At 59.2% G+C, this 12,727-nt stretch overlaps 8 protein-coding genes across 8 annotated transcripts; 3 read left to right on the forward strand and 5 right to left on the reverse strand.

The window, feature by feature from the left end:
- Positions 1-156: 156 nt before the first annotated feature.
- CcaverHIS019_0306900 (uncharacterized protein) lies at positions 157-620 on the forward strand (the record flags this gene model as incomplete). The annotated part of the gene is made up of 2 exons (XM_060599164.1): positions 157-249; positions 285-620. 2 exons carry the CDS (start codon positions 157-159, stop codon positions 618-620), a joined length of 429 nt encoding a protein of 142 aa, XP_060455885.1.
- A 134-nt stretch (positions 621-754) lies between these two features.
- CcaverHIS019_0306910 (uncharacterized protein) lies at positions 755-1,423 on the reverse strand (the record flags this gene model as incomplete). Its single annotated transcript, XM_060599165.1, has 3 exons — positions 755-898; positions 937-1,272; positions 1,310-1,423. 3 exons carry the CDS (start codon positions 1,421-1,423, stop codon positions 755-757), a joined length of 594 nt encoding a protein of 197 aa, XP_060455886.1.
- Positions 1,424-1,680: 257 nt separating this feature from the next.
- On the reverse strand, positions 1,681-2,679 carry CcaverHIS019_0306920 (uncharacterized protein; the record flags this gene model as incomplete). The annotated part of the gene is made up of 2 exons (XM_060599166.1): positions 1,681-2,591; positions 2,625-2,679. 2 exons carry the CDS (start codon positions 2,677-2,679, stop codon positions 1,681-1,683), a joined length of 966 nt encoding a protein of 321 aa, XP_060455887.1.
- A 534-nt stretch (positions 2,680-3,213) lies between these two features.
- PWP2 (uncharacterized protein) lies at positions 3,214-5,942 on the reverse strand (the record flags this gene model as incomplete). Its single annotated transcript, XM_060599168.1, has 3 exons — positions 3,214-5,648; positions 5,683-5,777; positions 5,812-5,942. 3 exons carry the CDS (start codon positions 5,940-5,942, stop codon positions 3,214-3,216), a joined length of 2,661 nt encoding a protein of 886 aa, XP_060455888.1.
- Positions 5,943-6,500: 558 nt separating this feature from the next.
- On the forward strand, positions 6,501-7,672 carry CcaverHIS019_0306940 (uncharacterized protein; the record flags this gene model as incomplete). Its single annotated transcript, XM_060599169.1, has 4 exons — positions 6,501-6,515; positions 6,782-7,184; positions 7,217-7,519; positions 7,551-7,672. 4 exons carry the CDS (start codon positions 6,501-6,503, stop codon positions 7,670-7,672), a joined length of 843 nt encoding a protein of 280 aa, XP_060455889.1.
- Positions 7,673-8,375: 703 nt separating this feature from the next.
- Positions 8,376-9,231, reverse strand: URA5 (uncharacterized protein; the record flags this gene model as incomplete). Its single annotated transcript, XM_060599170.1, has 3 exons — positions 8,376-8,940; positions 8,976-9,133; positions 9,184-9,231. 3 exons carry the CDS (start codon positions 9,229-9,231, stop codon positions 8,376-8,378), a joined length of 771 nt encoding a protein of 256 aa, XP_060455890.1.
- A 105-nt stretch (positions 9,232-9,336) lies between these two features.
- On the forward strand, positions 9,337-10,582 carry RPS8A (uncharacterized protein; the record flags this gene model as incomplete). The annotated part of the gene is made up of 5 exons (XM_060599171.1): positions 9,337-9,377; positions 9,425-9,462; positions 9,772-9,835; positions 9,974-10,157; positions 10,205-10,582. The coding sequence occupies 5 exons, from the start codon at positions 9,337-9,339 to the stop codon at positions 10,580-10,582; spliced, it is 705 nt and encodes a 234-aa protein (XP_060455891.1).
- A 925-nt stretch (positions 10,583-11,507) lies between these two features.
- Positions 11,508-12,207, reverse strand: CcaverHIS019_0306970 (uncharacterized protein; the record flags this gene model as incomplete). The annotated part of the gene is made up of 5 exons (XM_060599172.1): positions 11,508-11,616; positions 11,660-11,859; positions 11,911-11,989; positions 12,033-12,072; positions 12,159-12,207. The coding sequence occupies 5 exons, from the start codon at positions 12,205-12,207 to the stop codon at positions 11,508-11,510; spliced, it is 477 nt and encodes a 158-aa protein (XP_060455892.1).
- Between the last annotated feature and the right edge of the window lie 520 nt (positions 12,208-12,727).

Here is a 12,727-nt window from a genome sequence, read left to right on the forward strand (position 1 = left end):
ATGCAAACTTTAAATGGGAGGGTTACTTAGACCAACAATTTGCCACCCAACCTCACCCAACCACAGATTCCTCAGCACCCACCACCTGAATGTTTCCCGTCATCCTTTGATATATAACCGCGGCACATCGCGACACAACATCGCGCCAAAACTAGGATGGCTCAAACAGACTATTATGCTGTCTTGGGTGTCCGACCTACGGCCCCCAACGACGAGATCACGCTTGCCTGGCGCCGCCTCGTGCTGGCTGTGAGTCTTCGGAGCCGACGTGGAGCTGACACAAGTCGCACCCTGACAAGGCGCGTTCTGCGCCAGCACAAACCGACATCCGCCTCGTGAACGAGGCACGTGCGGTCCTCTCGGATCCCGCGCGCCGCGCCGACTTTGACGCGCAGCGCACAGCCGCGCCGCCCTCAGGGCCGCGGATACGAGAGCACGTCTCTCTTGAGGCATTTACGGCGCACCCGAGCGCCGAAGAACCTGAGCACTTCACTCTCGAGTGCCGATGCGGACAGTCTTATGACGTGACCGTCGATGAGCTCGAGGCAGGCGTCGATGTTGTCGGGTGTCCAGGGTGCGGGGAGTACATTGGGATCGACTATGAGGTGGTCGAGGAGTAGCGGGAATAGTGGAAATAGATAGCGTACACGACGCTCACAGCATCCATACCCGGCATACCTATACCCTGCGCGCGATGCATGATCGGAGAATGATTGACAGGCTTTAATTGCTTCGTGTGCGCACACAAAAGGCCTCACTGCGGTGCAGCAAGTTGTTTTCGGTACACAGCCACCTCGCGCTCACCGCCCCCATTATGTTCCGGCCACGCGAGCATCTTGACCTCGACGCGCTCAAAGTCGAGTTTCTCCAGCATCCGTGTGCTTGCAGGGTTGGCAGTCTGCGCCGTCTTCATCAGCCACTCCATGGGCAACTCACCGCTTCAACGCTCCGCACACCCAACTCGGCAACAGCCCATTCCAATACGGTCCGAATCACTGCAGTCCCGACACCACGTCCGTGGACCTCGGGGTCGAGGGCGTACGCGACTTCCCACTCCTCCTTCTTAAACAAGACCAAGTCGCCGACATAAGCCCCGTCCCACCGCACCACCGTGAAGGGATTGACGCCCACCTTCCTCCCAGCACGGAGCTCTGCCACGGCCTCGGCCTGAGTGACGTTGTCGTCTACGCGCTTCCTCGCATCGGCGAGGGAAAAGGGGTACGGACGGCCGAAGGACCACTTGCCTACGCGCGGGTCGTTTGCTATGCGGACCTGGGCGTCAGTGGGAATGGAGAATGGGGGGACTGACGAGGGCCGCGAGGTCTGCGGGGTTGTCCTTGTACGGCGTGATGGTTATGTGCGGATGTGAGGGAACGGTGAGGTAAGGCTCGTCGTTGGCCCAGTGGATCTGGGTTGTTGTCATGGCAGGCAGGCCAAGGGATAGATTGGATAGAATTGAGGAGGTGGCTGATTAGAGTTGATGACGAAGTTAACCAGCTGTCGGTAGTTATTCATGGAATGTGACATCACTTGCTTACCCACCTGGGTCCAGACTGCAGACACTTGGATGGGTTTGACATCATGGAGTTCGAGGCCAGCCTCGTCAGACAGACACTGATGCATCATCACTGGCAATCACGACTCATTAACGATTAAACGATCACAGCCCAAAGAGCCAGACTACGGCCACTGACCGGGCACGTTCGGGTTGAGGCTGATGGGATGCGCCTGTGCTGGCGCATCGGAGAGGCTTAGCGCCTCCATCTGCGGCACCTGCGGCACCTGCGGCACCTGCTCCACCTGCTGCGGGACCACGGAATTGGGGAGTTGGGGCGCAGTGACGCTAGTCGCACTCGCCCCAGTCTGCGCCGTCGCGAACGTGTCAGTCGTGCCTTGTCTGGGTGGGAGCTGGGGTGGCGCCTGTGGCGACGTGGGCGAGGTCATGTGCGGTGCTGCCGCGTCAGCAACTGGGTGTCGAGGTGGTGCGGCAAACTGTCCGCTCGGGCTCTGTGACGCCGCCGAGGGCATCGCGGCCGCGTTTGGTACGTTGGTGTCGATCGGGCGCGAGGGGAGGTTTGGTGCAACTGCACCAGCAGTACCGGCGGCGACAGCGGGGGCAGCAAGCGCTGCCTTGTCCTCGCTAGAGGCCGACAAGGGAGAAGGCGAGGTGCCGGCTGGCGAGGCGGGTTTCGAGCCCGCCGCAGCCGCAGCCGTCGCCACACCGGCGCCTGCCACCGCACCAGCCCCGGCAAGCTGGGCAAGCTTTTTCTCCCGCCGCTCGGTATTCTCGCGCGCTCTGCCCTGTGTCTCCTCCAGTATGGTCTGGGCACGCGTAACTTCTCCTCCTAGGCGGACAAGTTCGTCCTGCTTGGCAATGACTTCCTTGGCCAACGTATCTTTGGCCTTGACAGAGCTCTCATGCTCGTTCTGCAACTTGATGAGTTCGGCGGCGAGCTTCTCCTCCCGGCGAATGGCCTTCTGATGGTCCTCGTTGGCATCGTGTTCCGCCTTCTCCGCCTTGCGGTGGGCTTTGTGCGCTCTCTCCAGGTCTTTGAGAGCTTGTTTGACGGCCTTTTCGTCGTTCTTCTGTTCTAAAGTCAGCGGTAGCAGTGGGACTGGTTTACCTTTGTGCAAGAGCTTCTCCTCCTTCTCCTCTGGGGTGCTGCTGAAGAATCCCATTGTGATTGTGATGGTGTGAGGAAAGACGATGGACTAGTTGAATGTATATGATGGTGAGATGTTGACGTCAGTGGGTGGGGCATGGGGCATCCGAGGGGGATTGGGCCCATTGGTTGGGGTCCTCACGTCATGCTAAGGTTGTTCGGGAAGAGCTTGGACCCTTTGCGGTACGCGATCCGTGCCCAGTCCTTAGGACCATGAAGAGCATGTATCATCATGGGTATGTAACCCGTTGTTCCCCGTCATCCCCGTCATGCTCGTCATTAGACAAGCCAGGTAGATGTGGTCTTGTGTTTCTTTTCTATGACGTATTTGACTCTTGACTGAATGTTTGCTTTCGATGCTGTCAGAATGGTAAATTGTCATAGAATCAAACAGAGTAAAGAGTTTTCGGCCGTGGTGGCGCACGTAGGGGTCGTGCCTTGATGATCGAGAGTTGATCCCCACCAAGCCACCAGGTATCAGATCGACTGCCCCACTCCCCATTCATCACCTGTACCCCCTCGTAGACTAACCCATGCATATCTATGATCACTAGTAAAGCAGCGTCCCATTCTCCATCGCAGGATTACCCGCCTCGGCCTCGGCCTCCACCTCAGCCTTACGGTTCTGCGAGATGATGTACTTGAGCGCAAACGCATTATCGTCGCACATCTTGGCGACGCTGCTCTCCCAATCCTGCAGTGCCCGGAATAGGCCACGGAGCACAGGAGCAAACTCGCCCTTGCGTTCGCGCATAAGCCGTCCATGCGAGGTAAGCAGTGCTGCGGCCCAGACGAGGTCGAACTCGACGTGGGGCGACGACTCGGCGTGTTCAGCGACAAAGCGGACCATCTGCAATGCGTGTGTCGTGGGAAGTTGGCGAGAAACGAGGCGTACGTCGGCTGGCGGGATCGCCTCGAATACACGCTGAAGGAGGGGTTTCTCGTTCAGTCGCAGCGCCATGACCAGGGCGAGGAGGTGGTCTCCGTTTTCCAGAGTGGAAAGGACACTCTCTGGGGTCAGGTCGAGAGCCAAGTCGACGGGGTCAAAGGCCGCCCCTTCGTCCAGGCTGAAAATTAGGAGACCTTCAGTCGAGGCAGCGGCCCAGCTCCGGCCAGTCGACGAGAATCGCACACAGTTGGTACGAGCGTCCCGCCGCGTCCGGCGCTTGCTCAAATCGCCGCGCTGTGCTCCAGGCAGCGTTGCATCCGCTGCCAGACGGTCGGCGAGGTCCTCCTCGTCGGCAGCGGCGTCGTCCAGAGCATCCAGGTTACCCGCCTCAGTCATTTTACGGCTGTCGAGCAGCTCCTGCGTCCCGTCCAAGCTCAAGTTGTCGGACACGGTGAATTTCTTCACCATGACCCCGTCGGTGCGGTCGTACAGGACGACGTACTTGCTCGCTCCGCCCGCGAGGACACAACGCCCGTCGGCGGTCCACGCAACAGAGTTGAAGTACTGCGAAGCGGCGTTGTTCGCGGCCGTGAGAGCGTCGTCGGCCTTACGGCCGCCGCTGATGTCGCGACGGCCCTCGATTACGCTCTTGATCTCCGAGCTCTCGACGTCGACGAAACACAACTGCCCATCAAGCGTGCTCACACACAGCTCCTTGCCGTCGGGCGAGTAGGCGAGCGATGTGGCCTCTGAGGAGACGGTGATGGGTTCCGACGCGCGGTCGCGGCCATACACGCCCCAGATGCGCACGCTGCGGTCCCACGAGCAGCTCGCCACGCGGTCGCCGGCAGGCGAGAAACTCAGCCCGCTCACGGGCGCAGAGTGTCCGCTCAGAATGTCCAGGAGCTTACCAGTCTGCACGCTCCAGAGGTAGATCTCGTACGAGTCCAGCGACCCAGCCGCAACGACTTCGCCAGACGGGTCGACCGCGAGCGAGCAGAACTGCACTGGAGTCGGGGATGTAAACGTTCGGAAGTTGCGGTAGCGCACGAGGTCAAATGCGCGCACAGTGCCGTCAAGCGAGGCACTGAACAGCACCTGACCCTGCTTGGTGAACTCGACTGCGCTGATGGACGCGCTGTGCTCCGGGAAGGTGACAAAGCAGAAGCCGGAGGCAGCGTTCCAGAGCTTGACCTTGCCGTCCTCGCCTCCGGTCGCGATTGTCTGGCCGTCCTGGCTGAAGCTCAGCGTGTTCATGTCGTAGTAGTGCCCCTGCTGCTTGAGGACATAGCTCTCGCTCTGCCACTCCCACACGAGCAGCTGGCCGAGCTTGGCTGCGCCGAAAGCGAGCCACTCGCCACTGGGAGACACGGCGACACTGCTGATCTTCTCGTTCGAGATGCTGAGCGTGTGTACCGGCGTAAAGTCCGGCATCTCCCACAGCCCAAACACGCCGCTGCTGAACCCGACCACGAGGAGCGACGTTTGGGGGTGGAACGTCGCCGTCGCGACCTTTGTGCCGGCCTGGTTGAAGAAGTGGCGCGCAGCCACACCCCATCGCGTGTAGGCTGCGACGAACTCGGCCGCCTTCTCAGCGCTGGCCGAGGTCGAGGGCAGGTCGAGGATGTCCATCTCGATGTCGCTGTCATCATCGGCAATCGTCTTCTTTGCCGCCCAGGTGAACACGGCTCCATCCCTCGAGACAGTGTAGATCGTCTTCTCGTCGTCTGAGAACCATGCGCCGACCACCGCGTCGCGGTGCCCGCCAAACACCTTGGGCTTGAACCCGTCAAGCGGATCAGTCGTATACAGCCGCGCAGTCATGTCACGGCTGGTGGTAATGAAGTACTTGCTCGTCCGGCTCCATGTGATGGAGAGCACGTCATCCTGGTGTCCTGTATACTCGCGGTGCAGGACAAAGGGGGCGAATTCGCGAGCGAGGTGCGTCGGAGTGTTCCACACCTGGATGTGGTTGCCATGCGTGAGGGCAAAGTACTTGCCGTTGGGGGAGAACGCAACGGCTGCAACCGGCTTGCGGAAGTTCATGTGGTGCAGCACCGTACCCTTGCGGAAGTGTACGAGGAGTGCGCGCCCATCTGGCGTCAGCTCTGTTCGGTCATGAAAGCTCACCCTCGTCGATGGAAATGAGCACCTGCCCGTCAGGGGAGAGGGCGATCGCCGCGACATTCTTGCTGTTCTCGAACGGCAGTGTGCGGCTCTTGTTACTGGTGTCAGCGGGCTGCTTCACATAAAGCTCACTTGACGAGGTCGAACACGCTCACGCGGTTACCCACTGGCGAAAGCACACTGTTGCCGTCGGGTGTGAACGCGACGTTGCCTTGCCGGTACACTGTACCGCAGAGGTTCTGGAAGGTAAAGTTGGACTTCATGGCGAGCCGGGCCTTGCCAAAGTCCAAGGTGTGTCGAGGATGAGCTCGCGATGGAAGGAGTCGGAGGGGTTGTAGGTGCAAGTTGGCTGTCACTTGGCTCGAATTCTCCCAGTCATCTCGGCCAACTTTTGGATCGACGGTGGCAAATATTCATCTCACGTGGCCTCCACCTCCACTTTGGCTGTGTTTAAACCAAGAGGTTTTAGGTATGTACTTCAAACTCCCTTCTGGCTTCTGGGAGTTTCACCTGGTCTTCTCTCCGTAGACGACAACGACGACTTGTATCGGCGTGGGCCCACAGATTTACCACTGACTCTTTACTTGTCAAGTCTATTTATCTCGGCTATTCACACATCCCTCACGACTCACATTCCTCTCGCGGGCGCTGTGTGCCGGGACGAGGAGCATCGGGGCGAACAGCGGGCGTACGCCGACGGTCTCACGCTCCTTTCCCCGCTGGGACTCACCGCACTCTGCTCCATTCTTCCTCTGCTCGTATCTTTCTCATCAGATTACTCACTCACTCTCACTGGTTCAGCCTCAGTCTCCCTCGTTAACATGGTCAACGACAAGGTAAGCAGCCCACTCATTACATTTACATTAATAAACAGCACCGCCTGCAGCTAACAAGCGTCCGTCTCTAACGCCCCAAGCTGATGTCACCTCAGCTGACAACAGGGCGCTCCCCGCTCTCGCTCCCCAGCTTCAACCTCTGCGTCTCGCGCTCCGCGTCGTTCCAGCGCGAACCCTCGCCCCGGCGATAATGTTAAGGCCACGAGAATGGCCCTCGTTGTCGGCCCGCGCGGGGTGAGACCAAAATATGACATCGTTGACGTCAGTCTCGCGCGCGTACGAGCCCCCCTACCGTCGACATCAAACCGACCACTCCTCAGCTCGAGGGCACGGAGAATCGCAAGGGTCATGTTGCTGACGGGGATGAGCGCATCCGCGCCGCCTTTCGTCAAGCCAGTGTGGGCGGCCGCACAGCGCGTACCTCTGCGTCACCAGCCATTTCAAACATGTCGGACAGCACGCGATTCCAGTCGCCTGCCGTGCGCCGCCCCGTCATGCCCATGGCTCGCTCGTCCGTGCCGGTGACGCAAGCTTTACCGCCCGCCCTTGAAATGCATCTCGACACGGCGGCCACCGAGATCCATCACCTCGTGGGTGACCAGCGTGGAGGCACGGGTGCGGTCCTGCTCATAATCTTTGACCAAACCGCTGCTCTCCAGGCGGTCCTAAGTACGTATCTCCGCAGCTAGACTGATAGACAGCTGCGGGGCCCACGCTCGAAACCCATGGCGTGGAGTGTCTATCCTCTTCCTCCACGAATGCGAATGTGGTCCGCATCCTGCAGGCGATGTACTTGATGGTCAATGCAACCCTCAAGACCCTCCCCCGCTCCCAGGCGGGCAAGGACGCGACCGCCCTGGCCGCGTGGTGGGGCCCTCACCGCGCCCACCTCGCCTCCGTTGGGGGGAGTGCAATTACGGATGTCCCCATATCGGAAGCCGCTCGCGTGTTCGAGATCGCGTCGTTTGAGTGGCTCCGTCCCGGCTCGCTGTCGACTGTTGCGAGTGAGTAGTATAAAGCCGGAGCTCATTTCAGGTCTCATTAGCGCACAGTATGGCATGCAGGTCCGTGGGAACGACGTGCGCGACCTGGTCGAGGCGGTGGTTGGGACTTCGCGCGCGCTTGTGGCTGAGTGCTGGAAGAAGGGAAAGAAGTAGGTCAGCATAAGTATTTGTGCAGGTTTAGGACTGAGTTCGGAGCGAGGGGGCGTAGCCAACAACCAAGCTGTCCTCACGTTGGCCCCTCCAGGCTCATTCATCACTGTCACTAATATCCTTACACACTTGATCCACCAACCATGCCTGCAGACGCAGTGAGCAGCGAGTGTCACGTTCCGGTCCGACAGCAGCACCGGCGTTATCGCAGCGTGAGATCCGTCGACGACAGCTAACAGCCGCACGATGGTCCCCGACCAGACCTGATCCCGGGGATGATATTCCTACACTGTCGCTGTCGCCCACGCTTCAATGTCGCCCACGCCTTACTGCCGCCCAGACCTGATCCCCATCGCCGCTCGACGCCAACGAGGAGGGCCAGACCGCCACATGTCCACAAGCGCTCATACGGCTCAACTTCGTCCAGGCGCTCCCCCACCGGATTTCCCACCATACGCCATGCACCTCGGGTTAGTCGTCTCCGAAAGCGGCTCACCTCTTTCACCAAGCTCAGTATCTCGCCATGTCGTAGCGCGGGCGCGTAAGGGAGGGGATAGAACGATAGGACCTCGACACCGACGACATACACAAAACATGCAATGCATTGAATATTATACATGATGGTGCTGCAACCCAAGACGCCCAAGACGCCCGACCCCACATGGCATATATCCCATCTCCCCTCCTACACCGATTACAACTAGCTCTACGCGGCGACACCGTACTGGGCACGGTACGCCTCGATAGCCTTGACCTGGTCCTCGTAACCTCCGCGAGTCTTGAGGTAGGCGATAATGTCATTGATGCTAATGATCGGGAGGACGGGCACGCCGAATTCCTTAGCGACCTCCTGCGCCGTCGACGAGTCGCCCTTGCCCCGCTCGCGCCTGTCCACAAGCTGCACAATGCCGACGAGCTGGGCGCCAGGCTGTTCGCGGAGGATGGCAATAGCCTCGCGAATCGCCGTGCCGGCAGTCATGACGTCGTCGATAATGACGACCTTCTTGCCGGCCATAGGAGCACCGACAAGAGTACCGCCCTCGCCGTGGTCCTTCTTCTCCTTGCGGTTGTAGCAGTATGCCTTGTTGATGCCCTTGTTGGCCAGGGCTACGCAGGTGACCGCAGCGAGCGGGATGCCCTTGTATGCTGGGCCGAAGAGGACGTCAAAGTCGGCGACGTTGGTTTGGAGGGTAGAAGCAAACGCGTCGGCAGTGGCGGAGAGGAGCTGGCCGTCGTACAGGAGGCCGGCGTTGAAGAAGTACGGCGACTTGCTACTGTCAGAGGGCTGAGAGGGAAGGGAGCTCACCGGCCAGACTTGAGGGTGAACTCGCCGAAGAGGAGGACGCCGGTGTTGATGGCCGTCTCGATGAACGTGTCCTTGAAGCTGGCTGCCATTGTGGTGTTTGGTGTTGGGAGTAGGAGTTGGGAGTAGGTGTTCGGTTGGTTTAGTGGTGTGGGGTGTTTCTGCGAGGTAATTAAGCTTGGTCTTGGTCTCCTGGCGTTGGGTGACTTACAATCGGTCCAAGTGGCCGACTGGGCCGTAATAGCGATTCTGACTTCATCCAAGATTCAATGGCAGGCACAAAAAACAATGGCGTGGATTGATCGATTTTGATCTGTTTGATACCGTTGAAATCGTGAAAATGTTGGAGACGAAGGGAATCGGGATGACATGTCTTAACACCGACGACTTGGGTCTCAGGGTCCAGTGAGTTGGACCTGGAACTCTGCCTCCGACTGGCAGCTGACGACTAGAGCGGCGTGGGTCCTTCTGTTTCTTGTCCGACAACTCAGTGAGTCCTCACGCCGAGCACCTCAGCCATCAACGACCAGCGACCAGCGACCAGCGGCAACGACAGCGACGGGACAGGACACGAGAGGACAGAGCGCGCAGCATCGACGAGCAGTTTCGCTGCGGACACCCCCCTCCCCATCGACAAATCTGCGACTCCATCCACCTTCGATACGACTTGCGCTGTTGATCCAGCTGCGTTTGCTGTGTCTGCGCTAGTCCTGTCCACGTAGCTGTCCTCGTCCTGGTTCTGGTCTTGGTTCTGGGGTGGCTCTTGGCATCCATTTCAAGTTTTAGTTCCTAACGCCAGAAATGGGTATCTCTCGTGACTCCCGCCACAAGCGCAGTGCGTCAGGCGCTCGCCGCGCCCACTAGTGAGTCGCTTGGCCGAGCAAGGAGCCGGGGTGTGCAGATTTGAGTTGTGATGAGGATGGAGCATGGGGAGGACAGACGGGAGAGGAGAGGAGAAATCTGCACACCCGACACTGTTGTCGCACACGCTAACCGACCAGCCGCAAGAAGCGCAAGTTCGAGCTCGGCCGCCAGTCGGCCATGACCAAGCTCCACACCACCAAGCGCATCCACAGTGTTCGCACCCGTGGCGGTAACATGAAGTACCGCGCCATCCGTCTGGACTCGGGCAACTTTGCTTGGGGCTCCGAGGCCATCACGCGCAAGACGCGTCTCATTGCTGTTGTACGTTTCACTCTTTTCTTAAATTTTGAATGACTCTAACGAAATAGCGTTACAACACGACCAACAACGAGCTCCTCCGTACCCAGACCCTGGTCAAGTCGGCCGTTGTGGAGATTGACGCCACCCCCTTCCGCCAGTGGTACGAGTCTCACTACGCCCAGCCTGCCGTTGTCGCCAAGAGCGCCGCCCCTGTCGAGGACGAGACCAAGAAGTCGAACCACGTCCAGCGCATCCTTGCCGAGCGCAAGAAGGACGCCAAGCTCGACTCGCACCTCGCCCAGCAGTTCCGTGCTGGTCGTCTCCTCGCCGTCATCACCTCGCGTCCCGGTCAGTCGGGCCGCGCCGACGGCTACATCCTTGAGGGCAAGGAGCTCGACTTCTACCTCAAGAAGCTCCAGACCCGCAAGCAGAAGCACGCCGCTTAAGCGGAAGTGTTAGGGGACGCTGCTTGTACGAGAGATGGATTCATGCTCATAAAACGCATGTTCGCGGGCCGAGGCGCTGCGGAGATGCGACAATATCAGATAGAGGGTGTTGGGGTTGGGGTTGGGGTTGGGTGCGCTGTTCTCTCTCAGTGTCAAAGATGGGTGCGCTGTTCTCTCCTCAGTGTCTGCTCTCAGTGTCAAAGATGGGTGCGCTGTTCTGCTTGTGTCAGATTGGATGCGGTTGCTTTTCTTTTAGGAGGATGTGCTCAGGACGGGGTCGTCGGCAACGGAGCGGCCGCACCGCTGAGCACACCCTGCCCTCGGTCGACGCAGAACTGGATGCCGCGTAGCCCGTCGTCATGCCCTCAAGACTGCCGCGACAATGCCCGATCGGCTCGGTGGTAGTAGACGTCAGCGTACGGCCGATTGGCCAAGTGATGTCGCGCAGCGCAAGAGTCAAAGAAGCGACACACGCCAGCTCGCCATCGCCATGTCCACAAGAAGACTGAAGACGGCGCTTCTGACGCGCCCTGCCAACGGAAGAACCACTGAAACTGGTTGTCGGGAAGCTGCCACGCCCACCACAGTGCCTCTTCTGTTGCACCTCGGTCGTCCGCTCCTTCAAACACGTCTCCAAGCGGCCACCCGAAGATCTCATACATCCGTGCCCAAGGCACGTTCGCCACAATTTGTGCTCGTGCCAACATCTCAGACGTCTTGTAACCTTCGCCAGCTCACCAGCTAGCCACACGCCAGCAGAACATCAGCTCCCTGCACACAGCACACAGCACCCAAACACCGCTGCCACAATGCATATCTCCTGAACAGACGATGCGTGCAATGGCGCACATTAAAAGGGGTCACTATGCTAGACTAGAAAGGAAAAGAGATTGTCCGTTGACCCGAATGGGCATGTCGCCTGCTTTTAGATGGCAGCGATGATAGCGGCAGCGATGGCACCGGCCGCAACGACGGGGGCAGCCATCTGGGCAGCGCCGTTAGGCTTGGCCGAGGTCGAAGCGAAGGGGTTGGCGCTGCTCGAGCTGCACATAAGCACAGGCCAACAGGTCAACTTACGTGGGGGCGACCGAGACGTTGGGAATGGCGTTGGTGGCCGTAGTCGCGGACGCGCTGGCGCTCGAGAGGGTGGTGGGCGCGATGCCCTGCTCAATCTTAAAGGCGTTCGACTTTGCGTAGACCTGGGCCTCGTTGGTGGTGTTGACAAATGAGATAGAGTAACCATCGCCAGGGTTGAGCTGAGGAAGGAGAACGGCGTCCTGCGTGTTGGCCGAGGAGACTGAATCAGCTACCTCTGAATGGAGACGTACCCTCCTGAGCGAGCTGCTGGGGGCCGGCCATGCCGCCGCCCGAGAGAAGGACTCTGAACTCCTTGGGGTCGGTGGCGGGCTGGGTGAGCGTCCAGTTGTAGGGGACCGTGTCGTTCATGTACCAGGTCGCACCGGCGTAGGGGTAGAGGATGGCAATCTCGGCTGCGTGTTAGTGGGAGGACGCCGGGGAGGGCGGGGAAGGTGGCGCGTGTGGGCGAGGCGAGGCGGGGCTAGACAAACAAACTTACCGGCAGCGCCGGTGATGAGGGTGAGGCCAGCGAGGAGGGCGGTGTACATGGTGACTTTGGGTTGTGTGAGGGATTCAAGGAGAGTTATAAAGATGAGAGAGATGCGTGTGTGTGAAGAAGAGAGGAAGAGAGATCAAGGAGGAAGAGGGGAAGGTGGGAGTCGGGGTCAAGGGGGGGGTGCGTGTATTGTACTCGAGAGTAGGGAGCTACCAAGGGGTTAAGGATCCTCCAGGGCCCATGGGAAGCCGAGTTGTTCATCCCAACCGGATTCTTACAATCCTCTACTCTTTCAAAGTCATCCTTCACGTGGCAAACGCGGCGCGCAATCCATCCAGTCCAGGCACAGAGGTCTGGAAGGCAGGCGCCAATTTGATTCCGCCGTCCCTCCAAGGTTGATTGCGAGATTGAGACTTGTTGATTCTCGACCACTACCCCTCAAGGTCTCAAGGTACCCAACAAGCCATAATCCATAAGCCATAATCCATAAGCCATAACTCGATGCAATAATGTCGATGAACCGCTCCATCTTGTCATCTTGAACACTTCTATTGTTGTTCTGATGCCATCAC

Source organism: Cutaneotrichosporon cavernicola (genome assembly GCF_030864355.1).
Source record: "Cutaneotrichosporon cavernicola HIS019 DNA, chromosome: 3".
Classification (NCBI taxonomy): Eukaryota; Fungi; Basidiomycota; class Tremellomycetes; order Trichosporonales; family Trichosporonaceae; genus Cutaneotrichosporon; species Cutaneotrichosporon cavernicola.